This window comes from Myiozetetes cayanensis, unplaced genomic scaffold (genome assembly GCF_022539395.1).
Source record: "Myiozetetes cayanensis isolate MyiCay16 unplaced genomic scaffold, myiCay2020 scf22, whole genome shotgun sequence".
NCBI lineage: Eukaryota > Metazoa > Chordata > Aves > Passeriformes > Tyrannidae > Myiozetetes > Myiozetetes cayanensis.
In genome coordinates, this window is record NW_026087434.1 from 3,845,560 (window position 1) to 3,866,119 (window position 20,560).

General features: G+C 45.2%; 2 protein-coding genes across 2 annotated transcripts; both read left to right on the forward strand.

The window, feature by feature from the left end:
• The first annotated feature begins 2,907 nt into the window (after nucleotides 1–2,907).
• On the forward strand, nucleotides 2,908–11,629 carry UTP6 (UTP6 small subunit processome component). The gene is made up of 19 exons (XM_050319085.1): nucleotides 2,908–3,090; nucleotides 3,169–3,253; nucleotides 4,069–4,110; nucleotides 4,195–4,287; nucleotides 4,400–4,447; nucleotides 4,663–4,726; nucleotides 5,156–5,274; nucleotides 5,750–5,827; nucleotides 6,260–6,341; nucleotides 6,503–6,584; nucleotides 7,239–7,420; nucleotides 7,958–8,037; nucleotides 8,469–8,546; nucleotides 8,633–8,812; nucleotides 9,488–9,568; nucleotides 10,276–10,385; nucleotides 10,469–10,535; nucleotides 10,825–10,897; nucleotides 11,355–11,629. Exons 1-19 carry the CDS (start codon nucleotides 2,999–3,001, stop codon nucleotides 11,510–11,512), a joined length of 1,794 nt encoding a protein of 597 aa, XP_050175042.1. The 5' UTR covers nucleotides 2,908–2,998; the 3' UTR covers nucleotides 11,513–11,629.
• Nucleotides 11,630–14,003: 2,374 nt separating this feature from the next.
• Nucleotides 14,004–17,035, forward strand: COPRS (coordinator of PRMT5 and differentiation stimulator). Its single transcript, XM_050319089.1, has 3 exons — nucleotides 14,004–14,056; nucleotides 14,595–14,843; nucleotides 16,414–17,035. Exons 1-3 carry the CDS (start codon nucleotides 14,035–14,037, stop codon nucleotides 16,584–16,586), a joined length of 444 nt encoding a protein of 147 aa, XP_050175046.1. The 5' UTR covers nucleotides 14,004–14,034; the 3' UTR covers nucleotides 16,587–17,035.
• Nucleotides 17,036–20,560: the final 3,525 nt, after the last annotated feature.

The window sequence follows — 20,560 nt, forward strand, 5'->3', positions numbered from 1 at the left end:
GGAGGGACGTCTGAGGGAACAGAAAATGTTTTCAAGAGGGTTTTGGTCTTTTTTTTTTTTTTTTTTTTGGTAAATAATCCTGTGAGGTCATCAACAGAGTTCAGTATTTTAAATCTTATTGTTACTCGCTCTGTGTGTTTTTGAGTGGGAAGTACCAGGCCCCTAAACTTGAAACTTGGGGAGTCTATTGTTTTGGTGCACACCACTCTTTGATCCTTTGAGTGCCACAGTGATGGGTCCTGCAGAGTGGTTTGTGCTGTGCCTATGTGCTGCTGTGGGATGATATTGTGGTGCTTTGACAAGTGCTAGCAAGAAATTTAATGCCCTCTGAGGGCTTGTGGGACACCCATTGTTCTTGGTATGTGGGTAACTCTCACATGTCAGACCTGTTGGGGGATCTGTGCACGGACTGAATTCTGGAGGCACAGTTCAAGGTGGAGGTTGCTGTGGCCCCTGAGGGTGCACACACTCCTCTACTGTCTAAAACAGTCAGGGATTGTTTGGTGGTGGGTTTTGAGGTTCGGAGTTCCTGACTGACTGCAGGTTGATCACGGAACAGGATTGTCAGACTGACAGAATGAGCAACCATAAAGTTTCAGAAGGCTGTTGTTTATGTTGGTGTCTCTCTTCCACAGTTACTGCTGATGTGCAGCCCAAGCAGAGCTTAGTGGTTAAAGAGTGAGAACAGCAAGAAGACAGAAATAGAATTTTCCAGAGGTTTACAGGTAATGACTTTTACCTTTTAAGTTCTGAATCCTACACTGCCTGTGGTGTTCTCCTTTACATATTGTGATCTCAGTGCACCACGACAGATTAGCTCTAAATACAGAATGATTTTATAGTATAAAATCATGCCATCGGATGCAGAAATACTCAAATGAAGTTAATCCAGTGTAGTAATTCCAATCACATTCAGGGTGCTAATGCTACTTTTCCTCCCCAGTGTTGTCCTCCAGGGCTGTTTCGTTAAAGTCTTTGCATCTGTACAAGAATCAGTTTGAGCTGCTGCATCTCAAAAGGTCAACCCCAATATAATTAATAACTTACTGTTGATTATGAACAACACTCCTTCACCAACACTTTGAGAAGGATTGCTGTGCTGATTTACTGGAAGCTGAACTCCATGGGAGGTGAATTCACTGAACTGTAGGTTCCAAGAGCCTGAAGGCTTTGGGGGGTGGCTGTGCTGGGACAGCTGTGCTGCCCCTGCTCTGACCCAGAGCCTTTGGCAGTTGAGTAGGACAGGGGAGTCTCGAGGGAGGACAATTCCATCAGGAACTCGTTCCTCTGGGGTAAGGGTTGCTTTGGCAGAGACAGCTGCAGGGCAGAGCTGCCTCGGCCCCCAAACCCTGAGTGCAGCACCAGTCTGCAGTTCTTGGTCTTGTGGCTGGATGGTGCCTCTCCATTTCCTGGTAGCTTTTCTGTTTGGTCACTTCTTGGAAAATCATGTCACTGTTTCCTGTCAGAGAGAAAAGTTGCTGAACCTCTCCCACTAAGGATTCATTTGGGCTTTTTTTAATTGGTGCCCATTATTGAGCAAAACCACCACAAGTCCAAGTCACAGCAGGTGAAAAAAAACTATCACTGCTCTTCATAGCTCTTGTAAAGTTCTTTGTCTTATGTGTGTTTTTAAAAAAGTCACTTGCTCAGGTTCTTGCTCTGTACTTGGCAACACCTGTTAAACATTTTGACTGTAATGAAAGGGAAAAATTACTCCCATTTTTTTTGGCTATTATATCTGACCAGCTCAGTGCCAGCAGTGACAACTCAATGCACAAGCAGCAGTTACTGTGAATAATATGCATTTAAAGCAACTCTCAATAAATTGTCTCCCATCTCACTTTTTTTCATTTCCCAGGGCGTCCCTCATTTAAGAAACTGAAATTTCCTGTTGCCTGGTTTTATTGTTACTTCTCTCAGAATCATGGACTCATAGAATGGCTTGGGTTGGAAGGGACCTCAAAGCTTATCTCTTTCCAACCCCCTGCCATGGGCAGGGACATCTTCCTCTATCCCAGGTTGCTCCAAGCCCCGTCCAACCTGGCCAGGGATGGGGCAGCCACAGCTTCTCTGGGCAACCTGTGCCAGGATCTCACCACCCTCACAATCAGGAATTTTTTTCCTAAAAATTTGGAATGTGGAAAGAAGGAAGGCACCATGTGAGAGGTGAAGAGCCACTTGTCCTGGAGGAATCCTACCACAGTCTCTCCTCATAGGAGAGAAGCTCCAGACCCCTCATCATCTTTGTGGCCTCTGCTGGATCCTCTCCTTGTCTGTCTTGTACTGAGGAACCCAGAACCAGACCCAGCACTCCAGACGTGACCTAATCAGGGCCGAGCAGAGGGGGAGCATCACCTCCCTGACCCACTGGCCACACTCCCCCCACACTGGATTCCAGCTTGAGCCCTCACCAGGGTGCTTGTGCTTTGTGTTTGCACGTCTCAGGCTCAGCTTTGCCATTTCTCCTCCTGTGGGAGCTGGGCTTGTTTAGTCTGGAAAAGAGAAGACTGAGAGGGGATCTCAACAATGCACAGAAATATCTCCAAGTCAGGTGTCAGAGGATGGTGCCAGACTCTTTTCCGTGGTGCCCAGCAACAAGACGAGGAACAATGACCATAAAGAAGTTTCACCTCGGCATGAAGACAAACTTCTCTCCGTGGAGGGTGGCAGAGCCCTGGATCAGCTGCCCATGGAGGGCGTGGAGTCTCCCTCTCAGGAGACATTCCAAACGCAGCTGGCCGCGTTCCTGTGCCACCGGCTCCAGGTGGGTGATCCCCACCCGCAGGACAGCGGGAGCTGCGCGGCCCCTCCGGCCGGGCAGGGGGCGGCAGAGCGCGGGCCGGGCCGGGCCGGGCTGAGCGGAAGCGGCAGCGGCAGCGCCTGGGGCTGGGCTGTGCCGGCCGGGTGTGAGCGGGGCCGGGCTGTGCCGGGCTGTGCCGGGCCGGGTGTGTGCCAGGTTGTGCCAGGCTGTGCCGGGCCAGGCCGGAGCGCCGCGGCCATGGCGGAGCGCATCGAGCAGCGGCTGGAGGACCGCGTGCCGGAGCTGGAGCAGCTGGAGCGGGTCGGGCTGTTCTCCCGCACGGAGATCCGGTGAGCGGGGCCGGGGCCGGGCGGGCGCGCGTGGCGCGGCCGGGAGCGCTCCCGTCGCTCACATCCCCATCCCCACAGGGCCGTCCTGAGGAAAGCCTCGGCTCTGGAGTACAAAATACAGCGGAGAGCGCTGCGGAAGGAGGATTTCATTAACTACATCCAGGTAGGCTTTGCCGAGCAGCAGGGCGGGCCGTCTGTCGCTGCACATCCAGCTCAGAACTGAGTAGTTTCGTCGTGCCCGAAGTAGAAAACAGGTCAGAAAACTATTGTATGAGCCATCCCCTCGCCTGGTCCCTGGTGTTCACCTGAGAGCAGCTTGCTGGCAACAGAGCAGCAAGCAGAGCCAGGAGTTCGTGCCTGAGGTTGGGATGAGGCTTCTCTCGTGTTGTGACCTTTTCCTGTGGCTTCTTATCTCTCCAGGGATGATACACCGTGCAGATTGTAGTTAAGTGGAATTAGTAAGTTGGATATTAGGAAAAAGCTCCTAAAAGGGTGCTTGGGCACTGACCAGGCTCCCCGGGGCAGTGGGCACGGCCCCAAGGCTGCCAGAGCTCAAGGAGTGTTTGGACAACGCTCTCAGAGACAGGGTGGGATTGGTGGGGTGTCCCTGGCAGGGCTAGGGGTTGGACTTCGATGATTCTTGTAGATCTCTTCCAACTCAGGATATTTTACGGTGCTAATTTTTTTGTGGCTAAACAAACTTCTAATTACAAGTTTGGCTTGGGCATCACAATTCTAGGAATGTGGGTTGCCAACAGCTCAAGTCTGAAATGTCACATGAAGTAGAAATCCTCAATATTAATTTCATCCAGTCTTAGAAATATAGTGACCCAGTCAAAAAATTATTGCTTAGGTTTTCCTGTTTGTAATATTTATTGTCCACCTGATTAGCTCTAACAAACTTTACCTGTATTTTTTTGCCTTGCTGTTAGATGTCTCTTCACTGGGTTTTAAATGTTATTTTTCTTTCCGTTCCAGTATGAAATTAATCTGCTGGAACTGATCAAGAAAAGAAGAGCAGTAAGTTTGTCACTCATTATTAGGAGTGCAAAATACTTTATGCCAAATTTTCTATTGCTATAAAATTGATATTTTTCCTCCCAGCGCATTGGATACTCGTTCAAGAAGGAGGAAATCGAGCATTCCATTCTGCACCGAGTCCACAGCCTGTTCAACAGAGCTACAGGAAAATGGAAAGTAAGTTTATTTGAGTTTGTTTTTTTCCTGCATGCCAGGTCATTCTACCAAGGGTGTGTTGTGATTTTGTACCTTGTGAGGTTGATTCTCTTCCTCTTTTCATTTCCCACAGGATGATGTCCAGCTCTGGCTTTCACATGTTGCATTTTGCAAGCAGTGGGTGAGTTTTCCAGTGCTGATCTTACCTGAGCTGAGATGGTGGATTGGTGGTTATTCAGGCACCTGGAACTTGAATTCAAGACAGTTTTACTGCCCAGTGCTGTAATGCTGAAATAATTTTGATAATATTGTTGGATCTGCCTGGGATTTTCCCCGATGTGTGTAAGTGTTCCATTCGGTACCAGAGTGGGTAAAACAAAGCTGCTTCTTTTACAGAATGCCAAACATCAACTCAGTAAGGTGTTTTCTACCATGCTGGCCATTCATTCCAATAAACCAGGTAAATAAAACAGCCGGTGAGTGCTGCACAAACGCCTCAGTGTGGACTGTGTGGTGTTGGTTAAAGTTCTTGTAGATCTCAGTTCAAGCTATCGGGGTGAAGGTCCCCACTCTCTTTTCTTTACCTTGCTGCTGCTTCAGAGAGATGGGCTCTGACAGGGGCTGTGATGGGAAGTAGGTCTGAATGACCATTTCCCAGGCAGACTGGGCACTAAGCAGATATAGCAGTGGTGGGAGATGTTGAATGCTCAAGACTGCTCTCTGGCTTTGGGAGACATCATTAGCTCTGTAGCTAAACCAGATTAAACTTCCTGGATCTGCCTAGCTGCTTAGATCTGTCCTTCAGCTTGGTTTTCATGGGAGATAATCAGTTTGGTTCCAATGCTGAGCTCCTTTTGAGAGATTAATTAATTTGTATCACCTGCCGCAGCACTGTGGATTATGGCAGCAAAGTGGGAAATGGAGACACGACTGTCATCAGAAAGTGCCAGGCACTTGTTCCTGCGTGCTCTGCGCTTCCATCCAGAGTGCCCAAAACTTTATCAAGAGGTGAGCTCCTGGTTCTCTTCTACAGCCAGTTATTTGATCAGTCAGAGCAAATGTCTTCAGTATATTTCTCAGGAAAAAAATCTTGTTTCCCCCTCAGCGGGAAAATGTAAAAACTATTAAAAAAAACACAGCCCCAGAATTCCCTTCTAAGGTGCCGTTAAGCTCTGCTTGGACATATTTCTCAGGGTCAGTCTGGCATCCCCAGCCTTTGCTGGGGAACTTGGTTTTCTCTGAGGGCAAGTGAAGGTGTAAAGAATGACTAAAGAATGACGTTGCTACATGTGGGAAATGTCTGGATCAATATTAGGGCACATAGTTATGTGCACCAGCTTCAAAAACCCAAGGCTCTTGGACACAGATGGGATGTGGGAAAGCCCTGATTTGTAGCTCCTCAGAGCTTGTTTTACCTCGTTTGTGGACTGAGATTTTGATGACTTACCCCCCCAGTCATTTCCCTGTGCTGTCACTCTCACAGTATTTCAGGATGGAGCTGATGAACGCTGAGAAACAGAGGAAGGAGAAGAAAGAATTTGAAAAAGCCAAGATGGACTTGGTAGGTCAGCTGAACTCACTTAAGGGAGATTGTCTGCTTGTGTGTCCCACGTCTGAGTGCACAGTTTCAAGGGATCTGGATTAATGGTTTGTTTGACAAGGGCTTAAGAGAAAGTTTTTGTTCATGTGCTGTGCCTGTGTGGAGCTTTTCAAGTGTTTGCTGATGCTCAGCTCAAACACTTCACACGCTGATTTTTCTTTGCAATTGTAACATCTTTCATTACATTCCCCAGCCTGAAAATTAATAGTAATTTCTGGAAAGGAGTAGTTAAACTTACTATCTTTCTTTTCTTCCTAGTTGACTTGTGCAAATTACATAAAAAAATAGATGAAAGAAAACAGTGCTATCTTCTGATTTTTTTTTTCCTGTTTGCAAAACTGATAGCTGAGAAAGGAAAATAATTTTTTCCAATGGTATGTTTTGATATTGCAGGGGGAATTCAATTACTCTGAAGAGATTCTCAATGGGGAAATGGCTCGAATAGTCTACAGGGATGCAACTCAGAAAATTAAAGGTGATTTAATATTTCCTGTACTTATTCAGTAAGAAAATTGTCACCTTTAACCCAGCTCTGCAGTAGGCAAAAATGCAGAGTGTGCAACTGATGTGATATTTTGAGGAATTCTTTAACAAATACTCCACTTGATAGGTTTTTTTTCTCCTCTTGAAATGCAGGTGTTGAGTTCCAGCTGGCTGTGCTCTCCATTGCAAAGCTCTTTGATTTTACCCAAGATTTGCAAAAAGAAATCCTTGAAAAGTGAGTTGTGGCTTCGTGTTGTGTTTTTATTTTATTCTAGTTGGGGTTTTAAGAAACATGTTCTCATAACTTCTCTGATTTATAGTGGGTTGACAGGACTTTTAGCACTAAAGGCTGTTCCTGTAGGGAATTAGTGTTAAGGCTTCTGTGAAATCCTTTAAGAAAAACAAAAGATGAGGCAAGTATGTTCTATAGAAAAGGATGCTTGTATCCAACTTCAGAAAGGGCTTTAAAAAGCTGCTAAAAATTTAGATTAAAAATAGGTGTCACTGAGTAATTACTGCACTTAGTTTCTGTAAATACACTGCAGGAACTGTGAGTTTTCACAGTGTACTTTTGTAGCATTTTTGCATCTTTTATTTCTTTAGTTGTTCCTCTTGAAAGAAAGATTTCTCTTGGCAACTTCCTGTCCAGTTCATATTATTTCTGGAGTATAACCATATTAAATATTTAAAAAACCCTAATATTTTGTCTTTCTCTTGTGGAAAGTAAGATTTTTTTTTTCTCTGGCATTTGTTTACTTATATATATATATATTTTTATACTTATATATCAACAACCAAACAAATATAACAAGTTACATCCCAACCCTTCCAAACACAGCTGGGGACGAAGGGCGGTGCCTGGGGGCTGTCACAGACGTGGTGTGTTCAGTTTGCAGGCCAGTTATGCTGATGATCCCCTGACCTGGGACCACATGGCCCGCCGGGAGCTGGATTTGGGGTCCCTGCAGCCCCCAGAACGTGCCCCAAAGCAGAGGAAGGTGGCAGAAGTGGCCCGGAGGGAGGAGCGGTGCTGTGCAGTCTTTGACGAGGCTGTGGCAGCAGTGCCAACAGGTGACATGTCCTGCCTGCCTTTGAACAGCTTTTCCTGGTGCTTGGAAGGCTCCAAGGGGATGGCAGGCTCTGCCAGACCTGAGAGAAGGAAAGCAGCTGTTACATGCTGCTTGCTGGGCATCTGTTTGGTGTGTTATTTGGGTTATTTTCCAAAGCATTTATGCTCTCAAAGGAGCTGCTTAACTGGAAATGTGAGTGTATTGCTGGTTAGCTGTGAGTAAGCAATGGGTTTGAGTGGCCAGTGGAGTGGATATCCAACTCCCAGCATCTGGCACTGTCCTTACTTTGAACATTCCTTGAGAAGCCTCAGCTCTGAACCAAGAGCTGGATGCTCTTTACAAGGAGTTCCTGTCTGCAGCTCGTACTGGGAAGCCATTTTAAAATGTTGATGTTCCAAATCTAGGGCCTCTTTTTATAATAGAACATTTCAAAACAAAGTTGGCGTTAACACCCTGCTTGGATTCTTTGTACTTCTTAAATATTTGTGCTTACTCTTGTGATTCTGTGCAGTGTGATATTATGCCTTTGCTTCTACAGAGGACATGTGGAAATGCTACATCACGTTTTGCTTAGAGAGATACAACAGGAAAACCAACAGTGAAGAATTAAAGCAAAAGGTAAAAGCTTATTAGGAAATCATACAAACAAATCATTCCTGTTTTTACTGACTTCTGTAATTCAGAAACAAGACAAGAAGCAAATATATTGTGACATTTTATCAGAAACGTGGCCATCACTAAGAATCATTTCGTGTCCATCTGGGGAGATCACTTTTACTGTCAGGCTCACACATGGCCTGCCTGAACATGAATAACCTGGGCATAAACCAGCCTTGTCAGTAAAGTACAGTGACCTCTTTGGATGAAAGCAAAGACTCAAACTCATTAATTATAGAATGGTTTGGGTTGGAGGGGACCTTAAATGTTCAGTGACAGTGTAATTAGATATTCAGTGACATGTTGGTAGACAGTCCACTTTCCATCTTGAAATGCTGGAATCTGGTATTTACAGGAATAATGCTTGTTTTTTTTCTCTCTGTTGGTTCTAGAGGCTGGAGAGGACACTGAGTGTGTTCAACAAAGCCCATGAGTGTAATTTGCTGCCAGAAGCTCTCTATAAGCAGTGGGTAAGAGCTGACACAAGAAACAGATTGCTTTTTAACAAGGTGTTCCAAGTCTCTTGTGGTGATGAGCTGTATCTGCTGGGTTTCAGCTGCAGCTGTTGCTGGAGTCCAGCCTCTCTGAGAAGGCTGTGGAGGTGGCAGAAGCTGCGACCAGGCGCTTCAGCGTGTCCGTGGACATGTGGCAGATGAGGCTGCAGGTGCTGATCCAGCTGAAGAGGGAAGATGTGACCCAGTGTTTTGAAGAAGCCATTAAACATGTGAAATCCAAGGTCTGTGCTGGTTTATGGACTTACATGTCATGGGCCAGAAACCTCTGGTGCTTGGTTGCTTGAGTTTTCCTTCACAAGGCATTCAAAGTCCCTAACAATTTCTAAGGTCAGATATATGAACTCGACATTCCACGTGCACGTTGCATTGCTGAGTATTAGGGAACTGTAAATTCACTTCAGAGTCACAGGTTTAAAGTCTGAATGCTCACGGGTGACACTTTGCATACTCTCCTAGCAGTGAGCTGGTATTCTTTGGGTCTTACTTGAAAAATGTGCTTCCTTTTATTCCCTGTGCTGACACGCTGTGTGTGTGGTATTTCAAGCCTTGAATTAGACGTGAGTTCTGCTGTTCCATTTCAAACCCTGGGCACAAGGAGTGAGGAGAAGAAACAGGAAGGTGACTATTTCTTCTTCTTGGAAGTTCCCTTTGTACTGCAGGGCTCAGCGATGCAGAACAGTTTGTCTCATCCCTGGCTATGCCGCTGTCCAGCTAAGTAGTGTTAGGAAGGAGATGAGAAGTGATTTCAGGGTGCAGCCCAAAGCTGTCTTTCCAAGAGCTGTGCCTAAAGGATATTTTTACAGCAGCTAATACAGAACCTGGAGGATGTGTTGCTGTCTGTGTCTGTCAATCAGTGGCTGTATTTTAGGCATTTGATGTATCTGCTCACCTTGTAGGGCACTTTGGCATTGTGGACCCTCTGGGTGGAATGGAGCGAAGGCACGAACAGCAAGGAGGACACAGAAGCTCTGTACCAGGTACTGGGCTAATCAAAATCTACTTTTACGTCTGTATAAATAAATGGGAACAATGTGTGTGGATGGAACACGTAACAAATGTTTTATACAGCAGTTCTGTCGTGGATGTGTTGATATCAAAGCATTTCAAGCAAAACTGTGTGTGTTACCAAAAATCAGCTGGACATGGGCTTATGGGGACAAATGTCATTGCCCTTCTTCTGAGACACAGATGTTTGTAAGCACAACCAGTGATGTACTCTTACTTTGTGGTCTAGAATTTTTGTTGTTTCAGACACCTGTCTGAACACAGGAGAGAAAATTTTACAGTCTCTCTGAAAATATCAGTCTTGTTATAGAAAACTCAAGATCAGAACTGGGACTTTAATCTCACTATAAATTTCCTCAATATCTTAGGGTAAAACATTCCCTTTTTGCCTGGCATGTTGGGTAGTGGGGTTTTCCCCCCTTTTATAAAATAAAACACGTATTTCAGGTGGAAACTTGAATTCAGCTCTCTGCAGGAAGGGTGTTAAGGAAATGCCAGTTGCCAGCTGTGTGGAATATTGGAGGAGAAATGTATTTTAGACTTAGGAGATCTGCTTTGTTTCAGATGCCTGATGGGGGAGAAGGTACTGTTTGGTTTTGTCTCCCTTGTTGCTTTTCAAGTGTGGGTATGTGGTTGTTTTATTTTTTGTTTTGTGTTTTTCTTCCTTTTAAACTTGCAGAGGTCCTTACGTGCCACAACTCCTGCTGAATCTGTGACTATGAAAGAAATGTATCTCGACTGGACTTACAGAAGTGGTGGTTATAAGAAGGTTAAAAAAGTCTTTACCAGGTAACAAATAAACCCCTCAAACCGGATTGTTCTAGGGTGTGTGCTAAAAGGCTTGCAGTCTGACGTTACTTGTCTTATTTCAGCCTGTGTGAAAATCGTCCCTTTTCGCTTGACTTCTTCAGGAAGATGATCCAAATAGAAAAGGAGCAAGTAAGTTGTTGAATATCCAATTAGTGCCTTGTATTTGTAAAATACACTTCTAACTTTGGATCTGAATGGGACACAGAATGGTGGTGTCAGTCTGTGATCAGCTCACGTTTGTCTTCATGAGTTGATTCGCAGGATGTGATACGAGCCCAGTTCCATGGTAACTAATCTTGGGCACTGTGTGTGTGTGTGTGTGTAATTGCCATGACTCTCCTCCTTTGTAAGGATCTAATCAAGCTGCAGATTCACTTCTGTACAAAACAAATGGCCTTTTAATACCTTCCTTTGTTAGGAATCCTGCAAAATGCTTCATCTGAGAGAATACTATGAACGTGCCTTGAGGGAGTTTGGTTCGACAGATACTGGTAAGGGGATTCTATTATTTATTTATTTATTCATTTATTCATTCATTCAGTGCTGCCTCTTATTTCCACCCATTTGAGAAGGTAGCTGTTTGTTCTGCCCTTGTGCTTGCTGTCATGCAGGGCAGAGCTTATTTCTTCTGTGCTGTTAAGTGTAGGACACTGCAGTGACCCTCCACTGTCAGCCCAGGGTCACTGGCACTGGGATGGCTTTGGCACCACTGGGAGCACATCAGGTCTTGACACTGGCATTGCTGCATTTCTTATTAAGACATCACTGTTGCAGCTGGGAACAGAACCCAGGGTTTTGCTCCTCAAGCTGCAGGACACTGTAGTTTCATGAAATAAACCTTATTGCATTAACATCAAAGACACTTAAAACAAGAGTCTCTAGTTAGGTTTGTTTGTTAAGTAACTATCCAGTTAAAATATAACCAGAACTTCCATTTTTCTTTCAAAGATCTGTGGCTGGATTATATCAAGGAGGAGCTCAGTCATCCCCAAGGCAAACCAGAAAACTGTGGGAGCATTCACTGGCGAGCTATGAAGATGCTGCAGGGAGACCTGGTGGAAGATTTTGTTTCCAAATACACTTTATTGCAAACTGGACATTTATGAAAAACCATACGTAGTTGTAATGTGACAGTGCATTTTTTTAACTTCTTTGTACAGAGGTAAATATGTTCCTGGATCTTATTAAAATTTACCTTCTTTACATTCTGTGTGACAAAAAAAGAATCATCTGTTCCATTGCAGGCGTTTTTAGTGCTGCTTTTGCCAGGGGCAGGCTCAGGTGCACAGTTAGAGAAAGCAAAAGCATTTCTGAGGGTGTTCTCATTGACACTTCTGAGAGCAAATTCTTCATCCTGCCCAAACATTCAGATAGTTATAATGCATCAGCTTTTACACTCTGGAAAGCAAGTATTTCAGCACCTAAATGCAAAAAACCCCAAACCAAACCCCACACCCCTACTACAGCTGTGGCTGCTCTCCATATTTTACCAAGCTTAATAATTAGAAGTGGAACACTTTTCATTAGGTAATCAGAAATCAGTAAAAATACAGTATTTATTGTTTCCTAGCCTTGAAGTCATCTGTATTCCTCAGAGCCTCTGCAGTCCCCTTGCACTGGTATTTGCATCCTGAGAGTGACTGAAAGGTAGAGGGGAGCTGAGATCTGTTAGCACTGTCCCTGAGGTGGGAGCAGAAGGTTCCGATCTACACTTCAACTTTCTGTCCACAGTACCTGAAAAATGGGCACTGGCTTTTTTAAAATGTGGTTGGCTGTTTTAGAGAGCCACATTCTCCCATTTCAAACACAGCATAAATTCTATCCTTGGATCAGTAGGGAAATGTAAGGAAAGTACAGGAACATTCAGCAATAGTTCCTTCATTTAATTTCCCAGAGACTGAAGGGTGACATAATGACCATATAGGGAAATATTTCTTCAAAATTTTTCACTCAAATAGAAACTGCAGCTTTCTCAAGCAATGAATTCCACTAACTTTTGACCTGCTGGAAAAGTTTGGAGCAGCAGCTTGTTAAGATTGCTCCTTCTGTGGCCAGATCTGAAGGACATCGTGCTTTGTCTTTTTCTAGACTTTAGCCAGGCCATCTCCCCCGCCCTAGTTCCCTGCCATCTCATGTCTGACCTTGAGATTTCCTTCCTGAGAATCACTTACACCCTCTCTGCCCCTCTACTCTGTTACTTCTGAATCACTTCTTGCTTCTTCAGTTGTGCAACTAAAAGCTTTTAAGTGCAAGAGGTTTTCAGCAAAGCCAGTAACTCCACCATTCCACAAAGCGGGCCCCTTTTCTTCATCCATTCTGGTTCCTCACCGAATTTTGCCACTCACGTCAGTACCTGCAGCACCTGCCAGGGATCGCATTCCCTGAAAGCACATTTGCCTGACACCTTCTGGTGGAGCACCTGCCGCAGCAGCTCAGCCCAGGTGCTTCCCATCTCTTCATGCCTTATCTGAGCATGCTGCCAGCGTTAGGTGGGAGGGGTTTGCTGCAGAGCTTGCAGAGGTATTGAGACTTTATTTACAGCTTCGTGAGCTGTAAGGTGCATAAAGGTGCTTTCTCCCGGCTCTTAGGTCTGTTATTTCTGGATGTAGTCTCCACTGCGTGGTGGTGTTGGGTCAGGGATTGGGCAGGATGGTCTCAGAAGTCTTTCCAACGTAGTGGATTCTGTGAAGTCATGCGGTCTGTGTTCGAAGAGCTCCGGGGCGGGGGGCTCTGTGGGCTGAGGGGGAACTGCAGTGTTGGGGCAGGGGGCTCTGCAGGCTGAGGGCAGTGCCTGAGCTGCACCGGGGTCTGGAGCAGGAGCAACATCTCAGCTCGAGCCTCAGGCCCGGAGCCAGTTCCCCGGGCACAGCCGCGGGGCCCGCCGGGCGGGCGGTGCCCTGAGGGGCCGGGCGGGGCCGGGCAGTTGAGGGCGGTCGAAGGTGCCCTGAGGGGCCGTGAGGGCTCTCCCAGAGCTCCGCTCTCCGTCGCTGCTCGCCCGCCGGCTGCAGGCCCCGCTGCCCGCATCCACCGCCGCCGCCTCCCTGCTGGGTGGGAGTGCGAGGAGAACTCGCCGTTCCCCGCCCCGTGGGCACCATCAGGGACTCCTGCTGCTCTCCCGCCCCTCAGCGCTGCTGGAGGGTGCGCTCCGCTCCTGCCCCTCGGCGTGTGGGCTCCCACGTGGTGGTGGGTTGGCTTTTTGGTGTTTACATTTGTTCCTCTCCTTGTACCTTCGCTACCACCGTTCCCAAACGGGGCACATTCTGCGTCGGTTTTGGGGCCCCTTCCCGGAGAGGTGGCAGGAGGATTGCGGGGCTGAGGGAGGAGGTGGCTGTGCTGTGTTGCTGATGCCGGGGGGGACTGATGGCAGCAGCAGGATGAGCCATCCCTCGGCAGATTCGCCCTCTGAAGTGAAAGCCTGTTTGGTTTTAAACCTCTGATTCATCAAGGGAACAAATGGATGGGCTCCAGGGTGCAGAAACACTCAAATGCAGTAGCAGTTGCGTGAACCGTGTTGGAGTTATCAATGAAAGCTGCTGTTGAATTCTTTAAAACTCTCTTGTAGGTGATGGCCGGTGCCGTTGACACCACGAACCGTGAGGAGAAACAGCTTCCTAAAAAGAGAGAAACTATGATCTGGAAGCCCAGAAAAGGTAGGACAAAACAAAGCAGATGGTGAGTAACGAAACTTAGGCTTTGCTTGAGAAATTTATTTAAAACCTTTAGGTGAAGGGTGAGAAATGCCTCTTCAGTTACTGCACTAAATTATTTCCATGTAGATATTTGTGTATGCCTGGGTGCAAGAGCAGTTAATCAGTATGACTGTTTTTAAACCAGAACCACAGTTTTTCAGCATACCAATTTTTTAAAAAATGCCTACAGGCGAATGTGGTGAAACAAGAACTGCTGGGTCCTTTGCATTACTTAAAGAGTTATTTTCCAACAAAAGTGTGTGGAAAATCCTGAGTTGAGCTAGCGCTGTGATGCAAGGCTATGTCCACTGTTCCCAAGCATCTGCAATGTGAAGCAGCTCTGCAGTGATACTACATATGTAGGAAATTGCATACATTATAATTAAATTAGTAATCACAAAGTGCATTTGTGTTCCTGTCTGAATTATTGTGTGCTGAGCATTTAATTATTCCTGTTTAATTTCTGAGTGTATCTGTTGATGCTTTCTGTTGGTTTTAGAATGTTTGCTGGACAACATTCCAAACGTTCCTGATACCGAGCCTGAGGAAAGCGAAGCCTCTGATACCTCTCCCAGTGAAGATGATGAGAGTGTCTCTCCTGCCGACTGGTACAGGGTGCACTCTTACCTGGATGAGGAGGATGATGAAGTCTCCAGTTTACCTGACTCTGTGAAGCTGCAAAATGCCGCTGAGCATGAGGTGGAGGACTGGGACAAAGAATTGGAGGAATTTGCATGCAGTCCTTATGGTGAGTACACGTTTACTTGTGCTTCAGTTAATTTTGGGATGGTAGGTGGCTGGAGGTAGGAGAATGTGTTTAAGTAACTCCATGTTCTGTTTTGGGAAGAAGTTTCTTGTTGTTTTGACCTCATGGATATGTAACAATTCTGCACAGTTTTGTTGTCAAACACAGGGTTTAAAGGTGGTGTTGGAGAAGTTCACGTGCAAGTCTTGCTTGGGCAGTGGAATTCTTAGGGAGGGGCATGGGAAGGAGGAGAATTCTATGTGTGTATTGACTTTCTGGGGAGAAGCAAGCTCTTGATGATGTATCTTTGTTATTCTGAAGCAGAAGACAGGGGTGCATGGCGTGCAGGAATGTAGCTTTTTTGGTGTAAAAGTTTTCCTCCAAGAAAATTCCAGATTCTACTCTATAATATCCCTCTAGAGCATGGAGTTCTTTGCAAGTGCTCAGTCTCTGAATAGGGTTTGTTGCTTTTGCTGTAGGGTTGGCTTTGGTTTTGTTTGTTTGTTTGTTTTTGGGGCTTTGTGTGTGGGTTTTTTGTTATTGGTTTGTTTTTTTTTTTTTTTTTTCTGGAAGGGTTTTGTTTGGTTTTTTGTTTGACTTTATTGTTTGGTTTTTTGAAGCCTGATCCTCTGAAGTGGTCGTGCATGTGATCAGTCCCATGGACAAAGGTGGCAGGGCACAGAAGCAGTTTTATCCACCTCTTTGGAGCTGGATTAATCCTCCAGCTTGTGACTTGTTTTTGTGTTGAACCAAGAGTCTCAACCTTGCATTGGCCAGGCTGGCTGGTGTGTAGAACAGGTGGATGGAGTTCAGCCAGCAGTGGCTGATAACCTGCTGTGTCTTTGATAAAAATAGTACATTTCCATTTTCTTCTCATTAATGTGTATCTTTTTGTAATTAATATGCTTTGCTTTGGAAATCTGAATGCTCTGTTTATTTGGATTCCATAAATGGCTGTTCTATTCAAGTACCAAGTGCAAAAGTTTTTGCAGTCTTTCTGTAAAACCATTCTGATTTTAAAAGGGAAACACAATATTGGTTTTTCACAGTGGGTAATTTGAGGAAAAAGACTGTTTCCTTTTTGGATATTTTCCCTCTCTTCCATTCTGGGCTTTCCTTTTAATCCCTCATCTACTCAAATTTATGGTATGTTTTGAATTTTTTACTGGAACTGTCACAAGTTCTTTTTTTATTTTTCATTTATTTAACTCACTCCACCTGTACTTATGCTTTTTAATCCTCACAAGCTGAGGCAGCTGTGATTATGGGACTCAGGTGCTTGGGAAGGGTAGTGAGTACAGTTGTTAACTCAGTTGTTAACTGCTACAAATAAAAGAAGGTGCTTGGTTGGTCGTTCTGTGGCTTTTTAAAATGTCTGTTTGAGCACTTGCTGTGCTGGCTTGTTTAGCAGTGCTGCTGGAAGGCTGGCAAGTGGAATACTGTGTTGGGCCTTCTGCTCCCCACACTTTGGGCTTTTTCAGTCCTTTCAGTGCCTACTGGCTAGAAATTCTTCCCTTCTGTTACTTTCCTGAGTATCTCTCATGGTGTAAACCTTTTCTTTTATCTTCTGTAGATGCTGATGATCTGTCCTGGGGAAGCTTTCAGGAAAATAATGTTGTGGCCTCATACGTGTGGAAGGAGGATTGGTTTTACCAGCCAGGCTGTCACCACGCAGCCTGCTTTGTCTCTCCACCACGAGTCAGGGGCGAGGTTGAGAGTGGCCAGTTTGACGATGCAGATGAGTGAGGTTGACCCTGGGCAGAAGTAAGTTTGGTTTTTGAGTTTGGATTGTGTTCTTCGCTGACTGAGCCATGTCAAGTCCTTTAGTTTGCTGGCAGAGTTCTGCCCAGGGCCAGAAATGTGACACCATCTCCCTGAGCTGTTCATGGACTGCCCACACTTGGCTCTGGAGATGAGAGTGCAGGTGCTGGCTGTGACAGTCACTGCATTTCTGCGGGTTTTGTTTGTGTTGTGTAGATCTGTGTTGTTACTAATTAATTGCTTGAGAAGAAGTGTTCAATTTCTAAACTTCAGATTGTTTATCTGCAGGGCTTTGTGAGTTTTGCCATGCTGATCCCTGTGTGTCTGTAAGTTTTAGTTTCCTCTCCTTTTCACCTGATGATGTCAGATGGATTTGAAGAGCTTCAAAAACTGTCCCTCCTTTGAGCTTCTGTTGTATTTCCATGCGGTTCTAATTCCCATTTGTGATTCTGATACTTCTTATTAACAAAACCAGCTGTGGCAAATACAGAACGAGTCGTTTTGTGTTTATTTGTATGTATTTCAGTGTAAAGGAGTTCCAAATACATGATACATGTTTTGCAAATACACGTGATGATGCACAGTAGGGCCTGCTCCATCCAGTGGGAATGCTGGGTGCCCAGGGCTGCCTCCCAACAAAGCTTTCTCCACATCAGACCTCCTTGTTCCATGGGCATATTACCCTGCAGTCCCACTGCTGTCTTTATTACATTCTCATGCAGCATCAGATGTGAAATGACAAAGAAAAGATCTCTGCTTATATATATCACCTTGTGGTACATAATCTGTGTGTCCTGCTGGCAGTGGAGGATTAAGGTTCCTGACACTGTTCTGCTGGTTTTGTGGTGGAAATGAGGGGATGAAAACACAAAATACCTCCTAAGAGAATAGCTGGAACCAGAACCATCTCCTCCCTGTTTTCAGATGAAGTATGTAAGTGGATTGAAAGGTTGGTCACCTGAGTAACAATAATCTTCACCTAATGCTCATGTTTCATTAATCACTGTTCTCTCAAGAAGCTTTTCATGGCTTTTTTTCCCACGTTTTGACACTGAACTGGAGCACAGGACAATGTTGGTGTTTTGTTTTCTCATCTAATGCGTGAGACCAAAATAATTCACACACTGGTTTGGAGGAGGAAGTGGATGACACAGTGATATTTCCTTAATTTTTTCCTAGAGAGCACAGGACAAGAGCTTTACTTTGGATACCTTTCAGTTCCTGGTTATGTGTTAGTACTTGGCAGTGGAAGTACAGAGTGGGAGCTGGTGTTGAGGTTGCAAGAAAGAGGGTCTGTTCTTTTATTCCTGTAGGGTGGAGTGACCTGGGGATTAATGTTTCCCTCAAACCTCAGTTATACCAATAACTCATCAACCAGAGTAAAAGGGTTGATTTGCATTTATAAATGCAATATTCATAAATATGTATTGAGTGCAGATACACTGGTAACTTGTAAAAATTCCTGTGAAAAGTGCCGGCTCGTTTTGTGAGCCTGTTTATCCCTTTTGCCCAGCTGTTGTGAACGCCCAGCGCTTCCCTGCAGAGGGCAGCAGAAAATTGTCTGCCTGCTCGGCGTGTGCTCGTCAGGCGGTGTGAGCTCCCCGGGCTGCGTTTCGAACGCTGGGAGCAATTCAGATCCGTGTTCTGCAGAGCCCTGTTGGTCCCCGGCGAGGCTGATTCATGGCCCGGATTAGTTTCTCTTTTTTTAAAAAAAAATTCACTGCCAAGTTATACTTACTGGACTGAAAAATCTCTCCCCGGGCTGAGAGAAGAACATTACTTGACTTCAGGCTTAATATATTGTTTTTTACTATGCTTGGGGGAGATATCCCACCATATTCAATAAAGAGGAAACTAATAGAATTCTGTGGAAACAAACCCATCTTGGGTAGAATTGTTGTAGAAGGATAACCAAAAAGTCTTTATAACACTGATTAGGGTGATTTTTTTCTTAGAGTTCAGAAATTCCATCAGTACCGAATCTTCAAGCCATTTTCCATGCAGTCTATAAATCAAGGTGTTTTTTCACCCTCTTCCTTTAATTACAATCAGTCTTGTCTGTCTCCAAGGTTTTATTATTTGAGGAGAAACTGCATTGAATGGCTGCCTTGCTGAGCTGTTTGCATTTTAAATGATAAAGATTGTTTCCAGTTTCCATTTAAGGTTAAAACTGCCACCACCCCCACCAGGTGTGGGGAAAAATAGCAGGAGGGTTTTGTAGCAGAGATGCATCCTGCTCTCTCCAGGGATATGTTGGCAAATACAACTTTGTTCATCTTGGCCCTGCTTGTTAGGGCAGGGGCTTAATGGAAAGCTTGATCTGAATCCTCTCAAACTTCAGGGGGATTAGAAAACCAGATGCAGCCTCCTCAGAAAGCATCTGCCTGGGAGGATTTGAAACCGAGCTGGTGGATTCCAATGTTTCTGCTCTACACAGTGTTTCAAATTCCGTTGTGAATCTTGCTCTGAGCCTGTTCTGTGTTGACACAAGTGTGTCATGCTAGGCAGGAACACATTGCATTTAAAAACAACATAAGGTAGCGTGTGAGCCAGCAATTCACACCGAGGGGCAGCCCCTCAACCTGCTCAGATTATTGGAGGGGAAAGAGTCCCATCACAGGACCAAGATCATAAATCTTGCATGCATACAAGAAACACACTGGCAGGACATAAGTCAGCTGAAAGCTCTTCAGAAGTGTCAGAGATTTCTCAGTTAGATGCACACACATCCCTAACACAATTTCCCCCTTCTACACCCACATTATAAATGTCATTCAAAGGACAGAGACCCTGCTGCAGGTTAATATGTTTGCTGGGTTGTGGGAAAGGCTTAGGAGTGGAGCATAATATGGTGGCTTAATAGAGCAGGTTGCAACTTTGGTGCTGTCCTTGCTTTTCTTCTCATTTCCCCACTCTGTAGGTAAAGCTGAAGATACCAACCAGTAAAGTGCTTCAAATTCACTGAGCAAGACATTTTGTATAAATAGTGAGGTTTTAAAAAACAACACAGAATTTTGCACTTTCTCTGAACAGGCCAGCAAAGAAATGAGAACTTGTTTTGGGTGCATCTGTTGTTTCCTTTGAGACCTACAGGCAATGATTTGCAGGAGGAAATAATTGAAGGAAATGTGTTCATAGTTCCTGTTGATAAGGTACAACACTTAATTCATGCATCAGATTGAGAGAGTTTCTTGGTCTTACATAACCACAAAATCCAGCCCATTTTAGTGTCCTTTAAAGACTGTTCCTTCACTTGTTGTCCCATCTTTCAGCTGGTGTGCTTTCACTCTTAAACTGAGAAAATGCCTCCACTGCTGAGGGGGGACTGTGTGAGTAACTTCACAGAGTAAAGGAAAAATGCTGATGGCAGCAGCTCATCCTGCCCATCTGCTGCTTGCACGGAGCCCAGTGTAAATCCCTTAGTAACAAAGGTTGTTCTGTGGAGCTGGGTAAGTGCAGGCACGGGAGGGAACGTGGGATGCCCTCTGTGGGTCTGGACTGCAAACAGAGACGTCGGAAGCGTGAGTTACAGAGGATGAATCTGTGCTGGAGTTGTTAGTCCTGGGAGTACCAGCTGCTTGGTTTCCCAGCTTGGCAGGAGAAACTGGAACCTCCTAAAAAAAGCTGCAAAGCACACAAACCCAGTAATTGGGTTTAGTGATGGAAACAGCTTCTTTAAGCACTTGGAATGTAGATCCTCAGCCTGTGCAAACTTCGGCAGCTCCTTAGCCAGGCACAGCCTCTGTCCCTGCGTATCCCCCGTGCAATGCCTGTGTCATCTCTGAGCTCAACCTCATGTGCAGGGTTTCATTATTGCTGTGGGGTTTAGTCCTTAATATAATGGGCTTTCTTTACATTCATTGTAGCTCTGTTGACCTTCACAGAGCAAAACCCATCAACGTGGCTCAACATCTGCATTTATATGGTAGCAGGTTGTCTTGGATGGGTTTTTCTCCCCA

Bases quoted from the DNA above. Each gene is read 5' to 3' on its own strand.
- UTP6 (XM_050319085.1), top strand. From the start codon at position 2,999: ATGGCGGAGCGCATCGAGCAGCGGCTGGAGGACCGCGTGCCGGAGCTG. The intron at 8,813-9,487 runs GTCTGTGCTGGT...CTCACCTTGTAG, and splicing joins TTAAACATGTGAAATCCAAG to GGCACTTTGGCATTGTGGAC. The intron at 10,536-10,824 runs GTAAGTTGTTGA...TTCCTTTGTTAG, and splicing joins TCCAAATAGAAAAGGAGCAA to GAATCCTGCAAAATGCTTCA.
- COPRS (XM_050319089.1), top strand. From the start codon at position 14,035: ATGATCTGGAAGCCCAGAAAAG. The intron at 14,057-14,594 runs GTAGGACAAAAC...TGTTGGTTTTAG, and splicing joins GATCTGGAAGCCCAGAAAAG to AATGTTTGCTGGACAACATT. The intron at 14,844-16,413 runs GTGAGTACACGT...TATCTTCTGTAG, and splicing joins ATTTGCATGCAGTCCTTATG to ATGCTGATGATCTGTCCTGG.